Source organism: Cyanistes caeruleus, chromosome 3, assembly GCF_971803275.1.
Source record: "Cyanistes caeruleus chromosome 3, bCyaCae1.hap1.1, whole genome shotgun sequence".
Classification (NCBI taxonomy): Eukaryota; Metazoa; Chordata; class Aves; order Passeriformes; family Paridae; genus Cyanistes; species Cyanistes caeruleus.
This window is the reverse complement of record NC_141703.1, coordinates 10,768,381-10,793,283: the sequence shown is the minus strand read 5'-3', so window position 1 is coordinate 10,793,283 and position 24,903 is coordinate 10,768,381. Positions and strand designations below refer to the sequence as shown.

General features: G+C 35.5%; 1 protein-coding gene across 24 annotated transcripts in view; it reads right to left on the bottom strand.

Annotated features, from left to right (window-relative positions):
• Window positions 1–24,903, bottom strand: part of DMD (dystrophin) — a 1,136,032-nt gene that overhangs the window by 212,945 nt on the left and 898,184 nt on the right. For all 24 annotated transcript variants that reach the window (XM_086879790.1, XM_086879801.1, XM_086879781.1 and 21 more), the window contains one exon: window positions 23,397–23,586. In XM_086879790.1, the coding sequence (XP_086735916.1) occupies window positions 23,397–23,586 (190 nt within the window). The remainder of the gene's footprint in view (window positions 1–23,396; window positions 23,587–24,903) is intronic.

Sequence of the window (24,903 nt, the reverse complement as noted above, 5' to 3'; positions counted from 1 at the left end):
CAAAGCTGAATTTCAACAAATTATCTCTGCTTTAAATGAGACCCCTAAAGAGGTCTTCCAATTCCACTTCATTCCTTCTTCAAACACCAACATTTTTTGGCTTTTACTTTGACCTGAAATTATATTTAATAGAACCAAACCTAGACAAAACTTGTTAACTTGGAATATTTGTTAAAGTAGAGCTTCATATAGAAATTCATAGAAATCCTAAATTGTCATATGGCTACTTCCATGTGCCTAACCTCTATAGTGTTATATTTGTCTAAACACATTTCTTCATATGCAAAAATATCACATTTAAACATCGTGTTTATTAAAAATAAATAAGACAGAAGTTAGCCAATGTAATTCAAAGTCAGAAATATAAATTGTTTGGTAAGATCTATTCACTGTGGTTCAACCTTTGAAGTTTTCTGTGAAGTACTAAAATAGTCAGAATCAAAAAAGCTACAGCTTGAGATACTTCAAGTGAGCTGTGCAATATAATTGCACAGCTAATAGAAGCATAATCATCTCAGCAGGAATTAAATAAGGCAAATACAACTGCTGAGTTGTTTTTCAATATTATTAATTTCAAAGCATATCTTGCACATGCTGGCATATTTAGGGAAGGAAGGCAACTTCAGATCACAAGAGTATACATTTTAAGAGCTTTCTTCTGATGATGCAGCATGCAATGAAAAAGCTTTGAAACAAACGTAACTCAAATATTTAATGTACGTATAAAAATAAGCTCCATATATTTCATACTTCAACTTACTGCATTTAAAAGCATTTCTTACAAATGGAACTAAAGAAGAAATTATTAGAATTAAGACAGCAGCTACAAAAACTCTACAATGCTGGGTTTTTCTTTCCCATTATTTCAAGTTAAAATAATTAAGGACAAATTTTTTAGTCCTTCTTCAACACATAAAACCAGGAAGAGAGGAGGAGAAAAAAGCATTTTTCTTCTACTTTAAAAGAAAGTGGTTGTTACTAAAATAAAATCACGTAAATAATAATAATTAACAGTGACATCCTTATTCTGTGTAGAAGAGTGCTGTAGTGCAGTTATTGCACAGGAAATAACAAAAAGCTGAAGTGCAATTAAGAGCAGAAATTTAGCTTAGATACCACTTGTAACAAAGGCTGAGAAAACAACCCAACCCACAATGAACACAAGGAATATACTGCAATATGGAGTCACTGGCTTTACATGATGAAATCTGTAAAAGGCCAGATTAAAAGGTGGTATGTACTTACAGCCTTTTACAATCTAACACCAGTAGTGATATTAACTCCAGAACTGAGCATCCAGCCATCTGGAAATGGATGGCAAAAGGGATATTTCTTAAAAAGTGTCTCCAGGGTCTTTGAAGTCCCAGTTCTTGTGCATCCTGTCCAGCACTGAATCCATGAGTGTGGCACTAATGTATTGCTCAAACCTGTTTTATCTGACATCAGCCTACCAGCATTCCATCATTCTTACTGAATCAAGATGCCAAAATATATACAATTATCTGATTAAGAAACTTGATTAGTGGAGCCTGTTTTACTTGTCATATTTAAATGAAAGAGAAGACCAAGCAGCTCGCTTGACAAATCAAGCAGTATGTTTTCTGCTCACAAAATCTCCTGTAGCCTGCTGTTCTCACAGACATTCACCACTCAAACTGCCAGAAATGCTTTTCTAGAGGGGCCTCAGGCCTGAGTAAGTTTTCAAGACAGGGTTTTGATGAAGTCCTGCCTTGGTTGCTGGCAAACTGCACAAACACAAATTCTCTCCTGGGGACTGCAGCGTCACCAGGTCATCCCTTCCTCAGCAGCTGCTTCTTCCAGGTCACCTCGGTGTAAGGGGGACAAATGGTATCACTGAAGGTCAGTGGGTTTCTTCTGGAATTGAAAGTGATTACTAAAGGTTTTTGAAAGTGAAAAGAGAAATCAGTAAGTTCTAAAGCATGCCTAATTTCAAGGTAATTTAGATAACTTTTAATTCTGGTCTGATTTGGCCTAATATCAAATTGAAAATTTTCTTTGTGAATTGGAAATTCTGGGGTTTGGCCAAATCTTGAAGCCCAACCATATGAAAGGTATCTCCTTTCAGTGTTGGGATAGGATGGGAGCTGGTTGATTTAATCTCCTCTTGCTTCCATTTGCTCACCAGTGTACTAAGACATGTGAGAAAGCAGAGAAAATAACCAAATTTAATTTTTTTAATCATAGTATATCATTGTCTATTCAGTCTTCAGAAACTTCCAAGATCATACTTAAAAGGAAAGTCTCTAAAATGTTCTTCCAAAGCTAACATCTTTATATGACAAAATTCAGTTTCAAGCTGATGCCAAGAAATTACATTCTATAGTTCATTATGTGTCCTTCCTGATTAAAAGTGAAAAAAGAGAAAAGATACCTTAAGGTATTTTTTAGATGTTTTAGAGTTGTTTTTAGAGTTCTAATACCTGCTTTGTCTCTAGACAAAGCCTGTGAAACTGACAGTCACTGAAATGAAAGTCTGACTTCTAATCCATCTGCTACTCTGCTTTTCTTCTGTCCATCAAGACTGCTGTAATCACAACAATTTTAGGAGGACTAAGGCTTGGCTCAGCTCTAACTATCAAGGTGTGCTTGGAGAACATGTGCATAATGCCACTTTCAGTAGAAGTGCCTTTATTCAAAATGGTCTACATATTTCCTTAAAATAAGGCGCACAAACAACAGATGGCAAGGCATATGGTGGAGCACTTATAGATAGAACCAAACAAAACTTTTAAAGCTGCTCAAAAAGTAGGGGTGACCCAGGTAGCCTTGGGTCAACTGAGCAAACACAACTCAACAGTAGCCTTTTCTGACAGAGGAGCAGCAACTGGCCAGACCAGACAGGTGTAAGAGCTCTTGGTTCGTGGACATAAAGGGACACATAAAGGGTCAGCCCTTTCTGCATGCCATCAGAGCCACGGGGCCATAGCAGGGTCCTGACATTTCCCACCAGCTGTAAAAGCTGCCTGGAGCACACACATGGCCAGGATCCTCTAACAGGGGGCACACAAAGCCTGCTCTTAGGCTGGTGCTCTGTTTTACTGTGAATCAGACATATCTGCAACTCCACAACAGCTGCAATGGTGCTGTGTTATGCAGAAGAGGAGGATAATGAAGCCAGGAGTATTGCAAACAAATAACAAAATAGTCTTTCTTCCACTGTCTTATGTGACACAGCAGGAATGAACATGCTTTATGATAGACCTTTTAAAATGATTTTTCAAACCTCCTTAATTTCATTTGCTTTTATTACATTCTTAGTATATACATGTGCACAAGCATGTGCATTAATGTAGTCAGTGAATGTTCTTCTAAAAGAAAAAATGACACTTTTTTATATTTAGGATTGAGTTTAGCTCAGTCTGATGTTATACCTGAGCAGTTTCTGGTTTGATAAGGCATTGTGTGTGTTCCCCTTTTACACAGAGTTTATGAGCTGTACTCATTGAAAATATAAATACACTATCTAATACATAAATGTTTTCCATTTTACCTCTCAACTCACCTTAGTATAATTGTATCACCTGTGGAAAACATTTATATAGATTAGAAATGACTTTTCACCCGTCTAAAAGACTTTTAACTGCAAACCTAACTCAAGCAAACTTGTCCTCAGGACAAGGAAGCCAACACATGCAGTATGTCAGGTTTATGTTGAATGCAAAGTCAGAAATCCAGGAATCTGAAGGTCATGGCCTTTAGCAAAAATAACATCTAATACTGAATATCCTGCACTAGCAGATAGCTGAGGTCTGTCGGATCTCAGCATAGAAAACAGATTTCAAAAGAAGGAACCTTTTTTTGTGGCTGAGAAACAAGAATTCTTGGTGGATGAAAGAAGGTTCTGGTTTCTGTTTAGGATAAGCATAAAAATGTTTCCCATTGTGGAATTTCCCTCTGTAGTTTATTAAAAATAATGCAAAAATTCAGCTAAAGGGAATTTAATGCTGTCTTTTCAGATTATCCTGTCCTTGCTAGTTCAGTACTGGTGGTGTCTCTAAAACAGCACTAAAGTTGTTATTTTATAATTCTGCAACTCTTTAACTTCAGTTCAGACATTATTTATGTCTTATGGAAGCTGGATTATTTTGTTACATCAAATAACTTTTTCTAGCACCAGAGGCACCACAGCAGGGACAAATGGACAAGTCTTTTTCCATATCCAGAACTACAGAAGGGATGGAATAAACCCACCAAAGTAAAGCCTATGAAAAAGATAAAATATTAAACACATACTTAATGGAGAGATACCAATTCCAGATAAGAGGACTGTAAATATAGAATATGGGTAAAAATCAGACATATCTTTTTTAAGTGTAATTTTGTGAGCCACTTGAACCCACTCTATGTGACATCACAAGAGATCATCTTCACTGCCCCTTTTAAACTTAAAAATGTAACTAGAGCAATTAGGATGCTCTAGTTAATTATACATTCTTTGCTATGTCTTCAGATAATTAGCTTCCTGGCAGAGTGGACATAAGAACAGCCTGTCAATAGAAGCCTTAATTGAAAAGAAAGGAAAATAAATACATTACTGAGGACAAAATTGGAGACAATATATTTGAAAGATATTTATTTCAAACAAAGATAAAGTGCACATTTCCCAAATATTTAAAGAAAGTTCATTTATTTACTTCATATAAAGCACTAAAAACAAATTAACTCATCTTTATGCAAAGAATATCCTCATATATGTGAAAGGTTAAAACACTAAGGGCTAAATAAATTAGTATATTAAATGGAAAAACCTTTTTTTTCTCTTTAAACTCAAAATTATTACTAATTGCCAAAAGTGATTTCCCTTTGTCTCTAATAAATGAAAAAACTATATTAAAAAATTTAAAATCAGATAGAGTACTACTTACACTAAAAATCTCGCACTGCTTTTTCACTGCTAAATTATCACTGCTTTTTACTCAGATACATGCTGCCTCTGAAATGCTAGAGTTGCCATTTTATGGCTTTGTACACCAATTCCTTTTAGCTAAATATTTTTCTTCAGAGACCCTGGAGCCAGCACACATGTATGACACTCCCTTAACATTATGAGGTCCAGAAAATGAGTAATTTTAAAGAAAATGTATTGAAATGGAAATATAACAGTGAGAATATATAGTGCTAGTCCCTTTCTGAAACAGCACTGTTGCTATGGCAATTCTCAAATCTAGCATTTTCATGAGAAAGCTCTCTTCATTGAAAGAGCCTGAATTTATATCCACCTTCATATTTATATGCTCAATTACACTTCAGAAACAGCATATGAAAGGTTTAGTTCTGCTTCTACAACTTTTAGTCAATTCTCTAAGTAGATGTTTCTTAATATTTGGTTCCATGTTGTAAGACTCTGAGTGTCAAAATCAAGTTCCATTTTTACTTCTCCTAGAAATCAGTTGATACTGCCTTGACAGCTTTTAGACACTCTGTCAACTCTTATGGGAATAAATATAAATGAAGCTAATAGATTTGTCCCATCCAAATGGAAACACTACTACATTGAAGTTATTTTGACAGAAAAGTGTGCATGTTAACTCATAATAGCAAAGAATATGCATGCTAAAATCTTTCCTCTGGTGACCTTACAGTTTAATAAACCAGAAGAAATATCATAAAGGTATTTTAAAAGTAGGTTAATAATTCCTAATTTGTTGATAATTGACTGCAATAACATTAACCCAAGCACTTTGCTTCACTCTAGTGTCTGCATAATAAACAGTTCAATAGGAATCTCACTGTGACACAGCATCAATTAATATCTGCCTGTTGAAGAGTTACAGGTTTCCAATAGCCTCTGAGACAGTGATTCTTTGGAGGAAATGTCAAATCTCTTATTTCAATGGTACTCATTATAACAGCATTACAAAATACTATATGCTTCTAATTTTAGTGACACCTGCAAGGAATGATATCACACCAAAAAGCCCTAGTGCTGAACATGGTGTGTTCAGAAAGGGAACTCAACACCTCTGACTGTGGTGGGTTAATACCCAAACCACCTTGCATTGTTGTGTCAAGTGCTGAAGACATGCAGTGCCCCTTTCGGAAAGGAAATTAAAATGCCTCAAAATTTTCTTTCCTCCAAAAGTATCGCAAGCAAGCAAGCAATTCAAAGGAGTAATCAGACATATGACAAAACTATGACTTATAAAATACCAATTACATAGCACCAGTTTCAAATCTGACACTGTAAAAGCAGACTCTCGTGAAGAGCCTAACTAAAGTTAAGATAATCCCCATAAAAAAGTGAACAGACCATAGAGGCCAAAACACACATTCCAACAGCTTGGAGCAGGATTATATTCTCCAGGAAACTTCTGTACATTCAGTTTGAAGCGAAAAAAGTACTACTTCTCACTTAAATTTCATTGTTTTTTCTTTTTTTCTCTTAGATCTGATAAAATTACTCTTAACAGTCACATTTCCCCAAAGGTTTATAAAGCAGAAGTTTCAGAATGCAGCATGATAGGTCTAGACACACATGGCTGTAAACATACAACAGATTGCTAAAATACACTTTGAAGAACCCTGTTTAGTGCTATCTCTGCTTTGGAATTCAGAAGTCAGCAAAAGAAGCATTGAGGGATATTGCTTGCAGCTACCAACTTCAGGAAATGTATTGGGAATCCACAAAAAAAAATAAAATAGTCAGAGTTTCTCTATACTTTCAAATACAACATTCTGAATTGTATAGTTCTATACTGTACTACAGTGCACTTAAAGACTGACATTTATATTCTAGACCAAGGATTGGTTTTAGTGATGTTTTTATGACACAAGAATAACTGTGCTGAAGACAACTCAGACACTGGTTATCTATACAGACATCACACAATAATAAAATCACAGGTTCATGCTCATCTTAGTTCTACTTATGTGCAGTATTTTGGTATGCAAAAGTGATTTTATTGAAATGGGACTAACATGGTAGCTATTGTGCCCTTGCTATGCTAAAGACAGGTTAATGACTTTACATAAAAATTCATGTATTATTTCTGTATTACACATATAAAGAAATTTTAAGGTCAGAAAAGCACAACTGATTATGTGTTGGCTTACATATCTTTTTTTTTTTTTTCAGATAGGTTCAGTATAAAAGACATTTCCTTTCCAGTTATTACACAAGGATTAAGTGCTAGGGACAGAGTAGAAGAATTTATTTATTGATTTATTTGCATCCCCTAACCACCCTCCTCCTTTCGCCAGCTTTTATCTGGCCTGAGTTATTTTTTATATATTCCATCTTCATTCATCTGCTTCACTCCTCCCTAATTCTCTGTAGCTTTAGGAAGAACACATAAATAATAAGATATTAAACACCACTCTTGGTCTGTTGTGAATTCTTCCTTTCATTTGAGCACATTCAGGGACTTTCAAGAAGACTCCTGCTCTGTGAGTAAGACTTTGGAATATATGGATACTGAATTATTGAAATCTTGGAAATACACTATCACCCTGATTGAGGGTGAGAGTTATGACTCAGAACTATGCCATCTTTTATTTTGATTTAATCGCAAAATCATAAAACAGAATATTAATATACTGTATATGTGCCTTAAAAATGATATTTCACTATAGCAAGCACATGGAAAAGTAATATACTTCCTAAAACCAAACCAACATAATGAAAATCATTCAACATGTTCCTATTAAAATTACTTTGAAATTCATTTATTGCTCTGAAAAGCTTTAATTTTGAAAATATTTATTCCTATCAAAGGAAGACAACCAGGTCTAAAAATAGCCCCAAGTGATGCATTTGGGGACTGAATGCAACCTAATTTAGTCTGGACAAGTCAAAATCTGAATCTTTATGCTCATCTGACCCTAGTATTAAAGCAAATGAGCTACACATGCTTTCAGAATCAATTTTCTAAAGTTAATTCTCCATTTTCTAATTTTAATACATGTTCTAGCAGTTAATCTTCTGATATTTTATGTGATTAGCTTAAACCATAAGACACTAACATATTCATTGTACTTTTCAAAAAATTAATCCTGAGATAACTAGGGGAGTCTAGCAAAAAAGCCTCAGGAATCATGTTGAACAGTTCACACAGACCTCATGCAGCCACCCCAAGCAAATATGATCTTCATTATAGTACATTTCCTGACTGCTTAAAAAAGAAGTTATGATATTGTATCTTTGCTGAGTCTTTACCCTCCTTTAATAACCATTTTCCTGCCATATTAATGACAAATGCATCATAATTATCTCTCTTCACCTTCAGCTAGAACAGCACAGAACAGCCCTTAATCTAATTGCATCTCTAAATTCATAGGAAAACAGTCAATCATGGTAAAGACTTGTTTGACTACAAAACCAGTAATGATTCAAATAATTAAGACTGTGGCTGCCTCCATAATTCACAGATTCAGGAAAGCAACACCATTGTAATATGAAACCCTGAAATATTTTCTGGATAGCAAGAGGAGTTTGCAACTTTTGATTTCCTTGGTTCTGTCAACTTTTCCAGCACATTAACATTAAAATAACTGCTGACATCTGGCTGAAGTCTGGGCACCAGTTCTGTGGAAGTCTCCACTTCATCTCAATAATGTCAGAAGACTGAGGTTATGGAACATCAATTTGTTTCCCCTCCATACCTGGCAGCCCATGTATATTCTTTAAAATGGTAATACAATTAATCAACATGATGGTTTGGGAATGTAATATAAAAGGAATTAAAAAAATCCAATTTCAGAACTGCCAAATTCATTTAGTACAAGCAATGGTTTTAACTTAAGCCCAGGCAACCCCAGTCCTGGTTTTCTTCAAAAATACTGGAACACTTATTAAACAAAACAAAAGTGTGGCTTCTTTACAGAGCATTAAGTGCTAAGCATTTCATAACAACAGAATTTTCCAAAGTACATCTGAGAGTAAAGCCCACCCCACTAATGAATAAGTGTATCTGTGCTTGTGCCCAGCATACCCAAACATGATCTGGCCTGGGTGCATTATGAACTCAGAGGCTGGAGCTTCAAATAGACCAACCTTTAAAAAAAAAATAAATAAATTTTTAATTTGAAAGGACACTTTCATGTCCTTAGAGTCTCATACATATACATAGTAATACATGTAAAAATAGATAGAATTTTTACTTTCTTTCTCCAATGTTGCTGCATCTCTTTGCTCTGCAAACATAAATATCACAGCTATTCTCTCTACTCACCCCCAGATGGGAAAGCCCTAACAGCAGCTGAACAGCTATCCTGAAAATAAAGAGTAATATCAGCTACTCATATCTCCAATTTATAACAACCATACATATCCCAGTGTATGCATTATTTTGCATTTACGGGACTAATTTACTCTGACAATATCTACACCAACATCAACAAAATACTAAACAAGATTTGAACATTTGTTTCTACAATTTTTTCTTTCAGTGGTGCAAGTGCTAAGGCAAAATTTAAGGAACAAAAACAAAAATAAGAAGAAAGAATATGACTTTTATAGTTGTTTTAACTCAAAATAGGTGTTGGAAGTGTAGCACAAAATAAATTAACATAGAATAGTATTTCTCTGTGCCTGAAAAGAGAGATGAATAGGGAGTTGTTGAAATTTATTCTCTCTCCATTCATTAATATTCCATGAGACAATTATGATAGACTCAAAATATTTTATTTAAATTACAAAATAATTTTAGCAAATAAATTTGCTCTGTAGAACATGCTGAAATTTTTTATTAACACCATCGATTATCCCTAACAAGAGCAGCATCACTTAGTTTGTTACAGAAGCCATATGATATTGCTTCTTTTCTGCCCAAGTGGATGTGTAGCTCCCAAAGTAAGATTTACTAACTGTAACACAATTTCACACATTTGTTTTCAGAAAATATGATCCTGAACACAACCAAATGTAAACAGATTCTTTGTTTGATTGTCCAGGTGTAAGTCAGCAAGAAGATCAATCTTTTGGGAAAAATACAAATTCCTCTCTTCTACTTCCCTCATTTACTAAAACACCCAAACCTAAAAGGACTGGGAATAACCCAAACCAACTGTACACTTTCACCTTCAATAAAACAGTGGGAAGCAAGTGGCATGGGAATGCTGTGACTGCAAATTCTGGAAAGCATTCAAGATTTCCTAGCAGCATCTGTGTCACAGTTCATTCTCTCAGCATTGCCTGCTGCAGAGCAGTAACTCCTGAAGGGCTGGAGAAAGGGACAACTGAGCCCAACGTTTTGAAAAACTTGCAAACCTTTTATCTTCATGACCATAAATATCATCAACAACATTCCAGAAGAAATTATGTTTTATCTCCTAACTGTTCTGTTCTTGAGATCAGCTTGATCAGTGTCAGCACTGTCTTATAAATACTACCTACAAGTGCAACCTAGAATACATTCTGGAGGCTGACAACCAAATGCAAACACTGTATTCTAGAGCTAAATACACAGAAAATTAAACATATGAACATGTACATATATAGCAAGGTCATTATACATATATCTCTGGAATGGACTAAATTTCTAAAGAATTTCAAAAGAAGTTTTTTATTTCATTGGTCCATAGCATGGAGAATTATAACCTTACATAACCACATGTTTAATACATGCTTTCTAGCTGACATTCACAAATGCTTCATAAACACCTGTTTAATGCATCCAGCAACAACAACAAGGTAACATTTCTACCTGTCTTGCAGAAGAAAATTAAGAAACCACAGGATTACTAAATCACCAAGAAATTCCCCAGAAAATAACATTTTCTTGGCTCTTCTGCTTCTCAGTTGTAAATCAGCATTCGCAAGGCATCTTTCAGAATCATGATCAGAAATCTCAGATAAGGAGATAAAAAACCCAAATTCATTATGGTATCACTAGAAGTATTCTGTATTGTATTTCTGAGACTCATCACTGCTGTAAGGAAAAAAAGGTCCTTCCATAAAATTGTCAAAGGACTCATTACCATTACAGTGATTAAGAGCATTTGTGTTAATTTCTAAGATATATGTCTTTTAATGTTTTAAAATATCTTCCATCATTTTATTTCCAGTGGATAGGACAGAAAACACACCAGTAATTTCAGGCCCAGTTCCTGCCTGTAGTGTATGGTGTAACACGGTTCCTGCACACCTTGAATTGTATACCACCTCTTTAAATTAATGTGAGGAGGAAAGAGAAATCCTACAGAGGAATAAGTTTGTAGCAATCCAGGCTTGAAAATTAAATTGGATTATTGCAAAGGGATGGAACAGAGATGTGTAAGATACCTTGGAAAGAAAGACCTAAGCAGAAGGAATGTTTTTAGCACCCCAGGCAACAAAAAGCTGTATAGAAAATATCCAGTACTGTCCATAGGGACACCAAAATACAAAGCCAAGGCCAAAACAAAACAAATGCTCTTGTCAGGTAATGCAAAATTACAGATACTTTAGTTAGGCAGATGATAATATTGGCATCCCTATGGTAACCTACAGAATTATTTTCTACCCACCCAGACACCTTATAATCACTCACGTGTGGAACATCCTGACCTCAAACTCAGCACCTAGAGCTGGTGCATGCAGGGTATCAATGAAATTTACTTTTCACTTCATTACCACAACACCTGAGATGTGAGAGGCTTCAATTCCACCCTGCTGTCTTGCCCAAGCCCCTCACAAAAATATAAACAGATGTTAAACTTTCAAAGGATCCAGACTGTGCTTTCTTTTCTGTGCTGTTATTGGAATTTTTTAGATCATCTGTTTTATGTAATGTAGCTGCAAAAATATTGCCTCTGAGTTAGCTCTGTAATAATTCACTCTTGCTACAGCAATGATTGAGTAAACAGAAGTTTCTACCAGAGGCATTCTTTTCTATTATTTATTGTAATATTTTTTCATAATTTAATGAGAAAAAATTTAAAAGCAATATTTTCATCCTTTCATGTTAAATTAATTTACAGTGCTATAAGCCATAATGAAAACAGAGAAATCATCAGCAAAACTGCATGCTAATAAAGACAGATCTCTACAAAGTTTCTTAACTAAACTCACAAAATAATTTTTTTTTTATTTCTGTCAGGTCCATCTTGTCTCTATTTGTTCCCAGTTATTGACACATGCAGTGAAAATTACATGACAATGAAAAAGAAGAAACTACATAAGAACATAGAAATCGAGAAAAAAATAAAGCAAGTTTGATTTATATTAGCATATATTCTAAATATCTGCCCTTATCTGATGTGGAAATGTCAACCTCGAGCCTTGTGTTGTAAAGACCTTAGACATAAACCCATAAAAACATTTAAATTAGCAAAGTAGCCTCAAAATTGAAATAAAATGAATGAAATAATTTAAAAATACCCATAATTTCCTCTCCTTTTCCTCTATCTCACTCAAAAACCTGGGTGACTCTATCTTGGGTCAGTCACAGGTGTTGACAATCTGTAAAATTCCTTTTGTTACCAACAGGACTTGAGACTCCCAGGATTAGGTTTAGGGCAAGGAATTTGTGCCTGTGGAGCTGCAGCTGCAAGTTTGCTCCAAGGACACCATGCAGCATTTCTGGTTGTGTGCCCTGATCACAGAGCTGGATTAAAACTGGGAACAATGCTGGATTCACCTGAGGCAGTGTGAGCCCTGCAACACTTGGGTGTAAAACTGTGTGCTCAATATCTAACAGCAAGCACAAGATAACCAAACAACAGGCTGTCACTTAGAGCTCCCCTTGCAGAAATCACTTTTTTTTGGCAGCATTTTTCAGGCTGTGCTAACCCTCCATAGTCTCACAAATCAAAGGTTAAAATAAAATGACTACTTTTCTTTTTTTTTTTTAAGGAAACCAACAAGCTGGGATTTAAACACTGCTGCAACTCTTACTCATGAGGCATAGAATTACAATATCACAGTTAAAAAGAAAAAGAGACGATCCGTTCAGGCTAATGCACTGTTGTGACTGTAATAGGTGTAACATAAGTGAGAACAGGTTTATTTCATAGCTTTGATCTCAAAGCTTCCAGCAGGTTCCCAGGTTCTGGAAAGAAAGGATTTGCCACTTCATTTGTAGATCAGGGAAATAGACTTTGATATAACCAGTACAAAAAAATAGCAGGACAACTGTAAGCTTTTCCCAGCAAAAGACCTTTGAAGTTCAACAATGAAATTAAGTGACTCAGTCTTCTAGGTTTTGTACTTAGTCCTCTAGAAAGTGTCTTGCTATTCTTTTTTGTTGAACTATGAAGTAGTTGCAAAAAAAAAAAAAAGTCATTAAAATTGTGTCCAATCTAGCAGACGAGGTAGAAATTAAAATTAGGTAGGTTTAATATAGTAGACAATGTATGATATTTCTGGGGAGAATACAATTTACATCTTTAATCTGCTTAGTTACTAGTTGGTGCTCACATTTCCTCCATTGGCAAAGTTTGCCTAAAAACTGTAATATCTGTTTCAAATACCAGAAATAAATATTCTGGCATTAATAAAATGAAATTGCACAGTCTCTTTTTAAGGTTAATTCATTTATTTCACAACAAATTATCAGTGTAACCTGATATAAATTCATTTTGACTGCCACTTTTTTTTTTCAATCAAGTTGCTATAAGCTGTGAAGACTTCTAACATAGAAAAAATATACAAAAAAGGAAAATAAAAATGTTAATCTTCAGAACTTATTAATATGCATGCTTCTTGGTGCCTATGGCTTCTTTTGGTTTTGTATTATCTTTTCAACTACACAGAGAATACAGAGATGAAGATATTAATTCTAATTTGAGTCCAGACATTTTCACTCTCATACCAACACTTCTGGTGACTCTTAGGGCATAATACTAATTCCAACCTAAACAACAAGATGATAAGCAATGTATTATATTCTCTGCTACAATTGTTCATAAATACTGTGTTCTGTTTTAGGTGTGTAATCTGGTCAGTGGAAAGCTGCTAATTTACTGGGGCACAAATAGACAGATAAATTTCTGATCTCTCCTGCCATTTCTACATCCTCTTCCACCTCTGTTCTGATTCAGAAGAGTTATTACTCACAGAAGGGTAAACATGAAAAACTGCTGTTATTGCAGGCACTCAACGCATTTTCTGTGGAAAAGGAACACAAAGGAGAGAAAGCGTTAACATTTTCCCAACTGGTGACAACAGAGGGAAGACAAGCCAGAACCATCAGGTATAAACATTTCTCAGATTCAGAGAAAAAAACCCTAACTAATATCACTGCTTCAACACTTAGGAGACATTTGTGTGGGCAGGAGGGTCAGCAGAAGACACAGCTTAAGACCTGGAGTGGTATGGCACAAGAAATTTTCTAGATATATTTTCACATTATCTTCATATTTATCTATGACTAAATTCATCATCATAAGTTTGGGGAAAAGTGATCTCAGCATTCTGAGTTTACATCTTGTTTCTCTTCTATTGCCTCATGGGTGATTGCATCATGTACAAGGCTACAGAGTGGTAGGACCTACATGGAACTATAAACTCTTTAACCTGCAAAAGACCACCAAATGAAATGAGAAAAACCCACAAAACCCCCACATTCACACACTCGAGAGAGAGAGAGAGCACACACATTTTACACCAAGTTTAGGTAGGTAGAGTCAGTGAGTTATTTAGCTAATTCTCCTAGGCTCTCTCTAAGCCAGACAAGAGGAATATGTTTCTCCAGGAGGAAAACAGCCCCAGCTTAGCGGGACTAAACTGCCCTCTGGAAGCGCTTCTCTCTTATCCTTGTCTGTGCAGAACTGGGAAGACAAGGAACTGCAACCAAGCTGAGCTCAGTGGCAAAATCTCCTGCAGCAAAACACACTCAGAAACAGCTCTTGGACATTTCTCTGTTATGTGAGGAGGCACAAACACAGATGTTCTTACATTTCTAGGGAGGTGAAGAAAATGGGATAACTGCATTTGGCCAGCTGCATACCTTTCTAGATTGCAGCAGCTCTTACCAGGAACTTAAACAGCTCACACACCATTAACACTTAGAAGTAGGTGCAGAAGTCGACTCTACATCACCTGCAGCAAGAATTCCAGTAAGAACAGGTGGCAGATACACAACAAACTGGTTACCTGGCCTTTAAATAATTTTTAGACAGACAAAACACTGGAGGGAGGACAGTACTGCATTCCTGTAATCTGGTTAGTCAGTGCATTAAACTGATTCCTGGGTACAAACAGCAGAGCTTGTGTCTGCTTGCACCAGTGTTTACATCCTGCTAACTTCACCTAAAGAAAATTCACATATCTGAAAAAAACCACATTGCCCACAAGGTGAACAGGTTATCTGTTGAGAGGATTGCAACAATCTGTATAAGCCTAAACCCACATGAGAATATATAAGAAGGATAATAGAATGTATAGATAAATACATTATGTATAAAAGAAGAACCTATATAATTTCTAATATTTTATATCTGATTTCCAGTGTGATAAACTCTAAATAATGTCCCTCAATCTCATGAGAAACAGCTCAACAGTGCTATATTAGGGTACTTGGTAGCCATCATAACATCAGCTGACCTCCCCCCTACTGAAATATACATAAAATCGGAGAACTGACAACACAAAAATAGCAATTATAAATCCTAGAAAGAGTACTAAGGAGCTATATCTTTTCATTACATTATTTGGCCTCTGAAAATGCAATTATTTAATAACAATTTCAGAGAAATTAAGCTTAAATCTAGTTATATTTACTGAGACAAAATACAGTAAAACTATGATAAGTTACTATAACTTACAGCTGGATTTTCTGAATTCTCAAACATGCATTTTAACCAAATGGAAAATCCTGAATACCAGTTTACAATCTCCTAACAATTTAATACAGCACTGCCACAACAAAGGACAAATGTCACCTTCAGAAAGTTGCTAATGTTTTCAGTGATAGGTGATGAACCCACTGGAATAATTGCAAAACAGACTGACATAATAATTCTTTACTAATAGGCAAAAAAATAGTATTTTGATTCGTATGTGGGATAAATGGCAGTTTATGGGGTGAACATAAACAAAATGAAATCATCCACTCAAGAGAGAAGACCTACAAAATTAAATGGAATCCAATGAAAAAAAAAGATTCAAATAAAAAATGTGACATGAAAGGATAAATGAACATGTGGAACTTTGTGCTGACAGAAGAGATTCAAATTCTTGTCAACAGTTGAAAGAAAGAAAGTCTAAACTTCTGACAGAAAATAAAATGGGACACTTGGTACAGAAAAGTTACTTTTGCCAAACATTGTCAGTTTAGATAGTGGGAGTTGCTACAGTAAACAAGTGCTGCACAGTGCATATACAGAACAGCTAGTATTGTGAAAAAGTGTATATTCACATGCAGAAAACCTGTGATATGGCAGCTGTATACTCATAGAAAGGAAACTTTGGAGTCATTTCTTAGAAGACAACTATTTTTTCTCAGTACTGTCTAAAAACCTTTCACCAAGCCCATATAACTTTTCTCTGAAAATGGCTTGTACTTTTATTTTATTCCTTATTTGTATTCTTTGTAGGTCACTGATTTCTTACATATTCAAGAAGATATCTGCCCTAAGCCAAAATTAATACTTTTCCTCAGTTATGCACTGTAAAATTTATCCCTTTTATATTAACATGTTTATAATCACAATACAATCATTTTTACTTTTTACCTGCCCTGGGAAAATACACATTTGTTCTCACAAATGAAAAATTATGTGCGCTTTCACCAAAGTCTGAACAGTCTGGTAGGAGGCATAATTGCATAAGGCACAGATACCCCTTTAAACTCATCATCAGAATATATTAAAGGCTACCACTGAGTTTTTACCTAGTTTTTACTGATTATTCCCTTTTCAAATAAATGTGCTATAAGCAATACAAAGTGAACAGAAGAACTAATTGGCAGATTAAACTGTGCTAGTAAATACTTATGGCCATGGAAAGATGGAATGGCAGAAGTCTTCAAAGTTCTGGTAACCACTCAGTTTAATTCCTGTCACTTCTAATTGATGGCCTACAGTGAAATAGGACATACATTTAGCAGGGTGATTAGAAAGTCCATCCCTCCCCTTCTTTGAATGTGGGAAAGCCTGTTTTAGAAAAGCCTACGCAAAGAGTGATGAGACATCCTATAGAAATGATAAGGTCAGGAGAAAATGCAGGAGTTGGAACTTGCTCAGAATAATAGCAAACCATCTTATCCCTTCTATTCCATTTCCACTTGTGATTTTTCCATGCTTTCCACTAATAATCTTACTCAACAGAACACAATCTCATACCTCATGCTACAAAAGCTTTTCCCATCTAATCTGTGTTTGAAAATCTGTGTTTAAAGCTGGTAAGGTTTGAATGCTGATCTACAAATAAAAAATTAGAACCATGCCTCTGGTGTGTTCAATAAACTTTTAAGATGAAATACATAAATCAACCAAGTGAGAATATACTAGGTTATTTAGCACATTTGAAAAATGGGACTTTTCTTCTACCATGATTGTGAGAATATATGTAAACAAGAAATTAAAAGAAGAAATGTGTATTCTTATTTGGAAACACCTACTTTGTATGTGAGATTCCTGAAAATTGAGAGCTGTTTATTTTCATGAGAATAAGTTTTAAGAGTACTTACATCTCATTCAAGTACCAGAGTACTTGATATCTTGATAAAACAAGCCTTTTACCTCACAAAAGAAAATTAGTGCTGATAAGGGTTTTTTCTTCTAAATTCAGAAACAGGGAATGCAGAATGCACATGGATGCATCAACTCACAGGCAAGCTGCTGCAGCAGTACATTTCTGTTTTTATGAGACATTTCTGTTTTTATGATACAGACCATCCAGACTAAACAAACTGAAACAAAATACTTGACAAAAACTGGTGACATCTACCTATCTGGTTTATTGCTGATTTCTGACTACTTCTCTTTGATATCCATCTCAGAAGAACAGTTGTATTATTGTCATCCCCACTGAGATTCAGCACCTGAATCTCCTGTGAAAGTATTCAGTATTTGATACTTGCTGTTAACAACAAAAGAACATTAATCCCCTTCCTTGTGACTGCTAATTACAATACTCAAAAATTCGTGACCATGTGTTTTGAAAGTAATATTAACCAATATTTTAAAAAATCCAGTCTAAGGAAAAGATTCACTCTGAGATGCTATCTAGCCTTTCTTAGATTAGGTTGTAAGAGCACTTCTTTTAAAACTCAAGATTTTGGAATTTCTCTTCCATTACTCAGTGGAATAAGATGGCACTGACAGCTGCTATTCCATTCCAGGTACTACAGAACAGATTTTATTTTAGAATTGGCAACAAGTTAGTATAAAAGCCAAAAATGCAGAATTAAACTTTTTTTTTAAGAAATGGTAAGGGAAGAAGATTATATATTAATTTTAAAGTTTTCAGGGAAAAATTGTAAGCAGAAGTGACTGAATAAGTGTCTTAGAATAGAGAATGACAAGACGTTTCAGAACAGAGAATGGAAATACTTGAAAATTAATTAATATGTTTTAGTAAAATCAATTGAAATGAGAAAGAATATTACAGAAACGTTCTCTCTTCAATTTTAGTGATATTCATCATCTAATCCATAGATGATGTCACAAAATGAACTGTGCTGGACAATTATATATAAATTATATTTGAAATAATTTGAAAACAATGTTTTATCTCTCAAACACCCTATCCTGATAAATAATTGAGAAGTGTCAGGAATATGTTATCTACCTCAGCTTTTTACTACTGTAAAAAACAGCTGTCTGGATACCTTACAAACAAGTGAGCACCTTTGAAGTATTGATAGGAATAGAAGAGACAAGACTGCCTTTCCTGCTGCTCATGTCCCTTGTTTTAGATAAAAACATCAGTGTGAGAAAATAAGGGTACTGCCCATACTGTATATTCTGAGTTACAACTTTAGGCACTGCGTATTTTTTATATTATGAGCAGCAAAACTCCTGCCTCTAATGGAAAACTACTTAGGTTATAGGCTAAGTGAGCATGAAGGTGGCAATAAAAATAAATCTGCTGTGTATTTCATGCCAAAGTATTAACTTTGCTTCATTTATCATATTCTGGCATAGTTTTAGTCAGGTGTATGCTACCAATAATTTGTCAGTCATCATAGATCATTTCAGAAACATTTTTTAAGCTGCCTATAGAGTACAAAAGCATTCTCTAGTTACTGTTTACCTAGGTGTCACATGCAGTATTCATCGTCAGATTTCAGTGAAAAAAGTCTGTGATTATATTCATCTACAGGCTTAATATTAACTGATTGCATTCATAAAGGAACAGGATAAATCCACACTAGCTTCAAAATTGGATCTAATATCACATAAGCTGCATAAAGTGTCACATACAATTAGTGCAAAAAAAGACAGACCAGAAAAGTACTTAATACAATCATAGAATTCTTAAGGCTGGAAAAAACCTCAAAAAGAATCAAGACCAACCATTAACCTAACACCATCAATTTCACTACTAAACTGTGTCCCTACGTGACACGGGATCCAGGGATTGTGACTCAGCTACTTTCATGGGAAGCCAGTGCTTGTTCCAACATTTGACAACTTGAGAGAATTTCTCCTAATACCAAATCTAAGCATGCCCAGGCACAACTTGAGGCCTCTTAGAAGAGACCAACTCCCACCTTGCTAAAACCTCCTTTCAGCTGAAAAGTCTCCTTTTCTACAAGTGAAATTCCCCCAGCTCCCTCAGTCTCTCCTCAGAAAACAGGACTGGCCCCAAAGCTGAGCCCTGAGAACATCCCTGGTGTCTGTCCCCAGCTGGATGTGGCTCCACTCCCCACCACTCCCTGGGCCCAGCCCCACAGCCACTTTTCACCCAGCAAAGAGCACACCCATGCAAGCCATGAGCAGTTGGTTTCTCAAGGAGAATGCTGTGGAAGTTCTCTTCCAGACAATCCAGGAACCTCCTAGACTGCTTCTTCTCTGCTGTGTTTCTGCATTTCCAGAGGACATCTGGTAAGCTGAAGCTTCCCATGAGAAAAAGGACTAGTGACTGTGAGACTTCACCCACTTGCTTACAGAATATTTTATCTTCCTCTTCATCCTGGTGGGAGGTCAATAACAGACTCCCACAAGAATATCTGCCTTCCTCTGATTTTTAACCATAAACACTCAATCCTGTTGGCACTAGCATCAAGCTCTAGACAGTCAAAACATTCCCTTCCATACAGGGCTTTTTGACCACCTCTCCTTCCCATCCTATGTCTTCTGAGGAATTTATGGCCATCCACTGCACAGTCCAGGCATGCAAATCATCCTACCATATCTCTGTGATGGAAACTGTGCCATGGTTTTCCAGCTGCCCATTGGGTTCCAGCTCCTGCTGCTGGTTGTTCCTGCTGTGTGCACTGGTGCAGGTGGACTTTGAGCTATTGATCACCCCACCTTTCTGCAGGGAGAACCCCTAATTCCCGTACAACCATTCTCAGGTGCCTTCACAGTGTCTAACTCATCAATAACTCTTGTTTCTTTGTAGCCACGTGGATCTCCAGCCCCAGCCTCCACTGAGCTGTCAGACCAAAGGACCTCACTAGCACACCATCTCCCAACCATGCTGTCCCCAGGCTTATCTCAAGTGAGCCTGGTTTTATTTCTTCTCCCTTCAAATCCAGTTTACCTTTCACTAAACCCTGATAACTCCTGTGCAAAAATCCTTTTCCCCCTTTGGGACAGGTGTAACCCATCTGTCACCAGCAGGCCTGGTGTCATGCAAACCGACCCACGATTGTAATTAACACAGCTGAGAGTTCGTATCACAGGAAGTATGAAAGCAGAAAGTGAAATTAATTTTCATCTCTCTCATATGGTTAGTTAACAAACCAGGCCTCATGAGGACACATGATGTGTTTCAACTAGAAGAAAAAAACAGCAGCACATAATTACACAACTCCTTGGAGTTTTGTATCCTTGAAAATTTTCCAGAAAGTATTCTGTGTGAATCACCTCAACTATTACACTGCTGTCAGTTCAGACAAATGATGCATGCAAATACATGCTTGTACAAACAAACAGGGTGTTTATAATGCACCATTTTAATATAATTACATCATCAGGTAATTAGAATGTGAAATTATATGTCTCACCTTTCTCCTTCTGCTACTGAATGAACTGCTAACTACTAAGGAAAGATTAATCTTTATTAGTGACAATTGAGTTAATGTTTTCTGAACATGAAAAGGAAAACAAATGCCTAAAACATGAGATTTTCCTAGACAAGCAACTGCTGCTATACAAAAAATTTCTGTACATCAAGTCATTATTCTTCTAATTATTTAAAGAAATAAGATAAAGTTTGAGAGTGTAAAGCAGAAAACCGATGGATCACTAGAAGTAAGATAAACATCTGTAGTGACAAGGATACAAGGCTACTACTGAACTCAGAAACTTAGGTTTTTCATTATTTGTGTAGAAAATTATTTATCAAAATACTGGTTTACATGTAGTGGATAAAAATATCAGATTAAACAGAATTGTAACATGTGAAGAGTCCTAATGACTATTTTTACATTATCCAATCCTATGGAATTGCATAAAGAGCAAGACAGAGACTGCAGATCTAAATCCACTTGTTATACTTGACCATAAATTCTATGCATTCCAATAAACCCAGGGAGTCAGAGTTTCTTTCCAAAGACCCATGAGACACTGATCCTTAATCAGAAAGCACCATTTTAATTTACCTCCTAGGAGGTAAAATATGAATTCAGCCCATTGGTGAGAGAAAAAAAAAAAAAAAGACTCCATGTCAGAGAAAAAAAACAACAAACCAGTAAATTGGAAACTCCTAATCCTGAGTGAAAACATTTAGGATTTTTCCTGTGCTGGGGTAGGGCTTGCAGTGTTACTACACATACGGGATGATAACAAACCATATTGAGGACATGGACTGTATTTGAATATTTCTGTTTTGATACAGGTACAATTTACACAGTGAGTTTCATGGAATACAGTCATTGCCTGATGTGTTATGTAGGGTAAGTATATTTCTGACCCAAAATAGAGAGTTAAAAAAAAAGCTTATCACTATTTATGTTTTATGCAGCTGATTGTATGGATTAGTGAGCAATAACCCCTTTCCACAAAGCACATAAATACATACTTCTGAGACTTCTGAGACTTAGTAAAGCTCCTTTTTGTCTGAATCTTTTATATGCATAAACTGTGTGCAAACTACACATTTATGTCATGTTCTTGCTTTTCATCTTTATCCATCAAAGTGAATTGTGAGAGAGAACTCCCACAAGCAGGGTGTGAAGCCTGAAAGAATCAATGCAGCAATACCTGAGAAACAGAATGAAAAGCCACACTCTCTTTCCTGATCATTTAGCTGGCACCATAAAATTGTTCTATTGATAAACTTGTGCTCCATTACCTATTTTTAGCAAATAGATAGACAATACTTGCACCACTATCAGGGAACTCCACTTGATTGAACAAAAAGCTTTCACAATGAAGACTGGATACAGAGTACTGGGTTATGACTACTGCAAATATTAACCATCATAATAAATAAATTTATTTTACAGCTAAAAATCCTTGAACTGCTATATAAATGTACTCTTTTTTTTTTTTTTAATCACTTATAACTAAATTTTTCACAGCATGTTTTTCATCAATAAATAAACTAAGGCATGGAGTATCCATATCCAGTTCCTTAAATCTCCAGTTTTGAACTTCCTGTCAGCATCAAAATAATGCACTATGAGTGAACACAAGAAATTTCTTCACTAAAAAGGTCACTGAGCTTTGGAAGAGGCTGCCCAGGGCAGTGGCTGAGTCAGCATCCCTGGAGCTACTAAAAGATGTGTAGATGTGGCACTTGAGGACATGGTTCAGTGATGGCAGTTCTGGGTTAACGGTTGACTTGATAATCTTAAAGGTTTTCTCCAACCTAAACTCTTATATGATTCTATCAATACTGGCTGGAATAAAGGGTCCTGCCTTCCAAACAGCCAATCAATCTCATATTTAAGAAATTTAAGACCTCAAGCAGACATATCTGTTCTACTCTCAATAACTGCAGTGAAGAAAACGCAATGCAAGTATAGCAACATAGTTCCACAGCACCATCTCAACTAATTAATTTTCTTTCTCCTCAGGCTTCTCTGGAACACTAAATACAATATTATCTCTTTTTAAGATTTTTTTCCCCCCAGAGGAAAATATCTGTATGGGAACTGTCCAGGCATTTACTATGAAAATTTGCATCATTATCTCTTTTTATTACCGCAATGGAGCGTGTTGACAATAGACTACCAAATTACCATTTCTCATGTATTTGAAAGTAATGGAGAAAAACTAATTCAGTTAAGCTACAAAGAATAAACTTGATGCAAATTATATAACTTCTATAAATATCAGATATGGTTGATAAACTCTCATGTTTGTCAAATGCCTCAATACTGAAGTGCTTGGCTTACCTGCCATTGTTTCATGAGGTCCCGAACCATTTTGGCATCCTCTAGTGTTTTTTCTTTGTGTGTAGCATCCTGCAGAACATTTGCAGTTGTCTCAGCTTCTGTAAGCCAAGCAAGGAACTTTTCCAGATCCAGGTAGAATTGCTGCAACATTCTTAGGGCTGATTCCAGAGCTGCTTCACGTTCACACACCCTGCACAAGTACAAATAATCAAATACAGCGCTCTTTGGAAGAAAACAAACCTTAATCATTAAATCAAAGCATAACAAAGACACACTAAATATTTTTCAAGTACCAGTCAAGGCAAGTTTGCTGATACATTAGCTACAGCACTTGTACTGTATGTTAGGCAGGTAGGATTCTTTTTCTATATTTTTACCTGAGAAGTAGTAAGTGGAATACATCTGATACAAAATTAAGCAAAAGCACTTCTTTCAAAGTACTATGCCTAAAATATGCACAATTGAAAATCAGAAGTAATTCTGATACTTAAAAAATAAAAAATTAAAAAATAAACCTTTTGTTTTAATAAAAGATTATTTTCTTACACTACACTAGAAATACTTGTTTATTTTCAAAAATCACAAAATAGATCCTGACCACTGCATTATATGATAAATTTCATGATTAATTTTCAAGACTTGAAACATTTAGAGAATATGTTCAACACCTTAAACCCTTATAACACTAAAGTTTGGGGGGAGCTTTGTGGTTAATTTTTATTTATTTATTTATAATTCATTATTTTATTTTCAACTTGAATGTAATAAATAACAGGGACGATCTCTATAGTTACAGGATAAAATACAATTTTTAAAGACAAAGGCTATCTTATCCTTGGGAAAGGTCTAACTCAGATTAGGAAAGAACACTAAAGATTTCAGCAACTCTGGTGCTGACAAAAACATGAAAGCAGACCTGTATAATATCAGCATTCATGTGCAATGTAGGTGTCATGTATTCACTGATTTTTTTGCTTTGAACTTGAGCAAAATATGGATTTAGAAACATAAGCAGCTAAGTATGACTTTGTTTATTAACACAAAACTGTCAAGGTTACTTACTTATTGCATTACATACATATTTATTTAACATCAACATGATACTTAAATAATTTTTTAATCTCTGAAAATACTTAGTAAGGTCATTTGTTAATGTGCATTAATTCAAGTGGAATGAATGCATTTTGATGCACACCTATGTTAGGTCTACACATCTGTGGTGGTCCTCAAATATCTCAATAGATTTCCTGCCTAGTTGTTTAGGGAGAGACTAGGATACCAGATTCTAGCAGACATAATTTCTCATGCTGTAATTAGTCAGAGGTCATGAAATTTCCAAGTGTTGGTCTCTCTTTCTAATCCTGTTTCCTGCCATGAAGTGGTTGTACACCTTGGTCAGTAATTATATCAACCTGAACACCACTTCACTAGGGGAAGTGAGAAAAGAAAAAAAAAAAACAACATACCACAAGTTTCACCAAGTGGCACTGACTTAACATGATTTTTG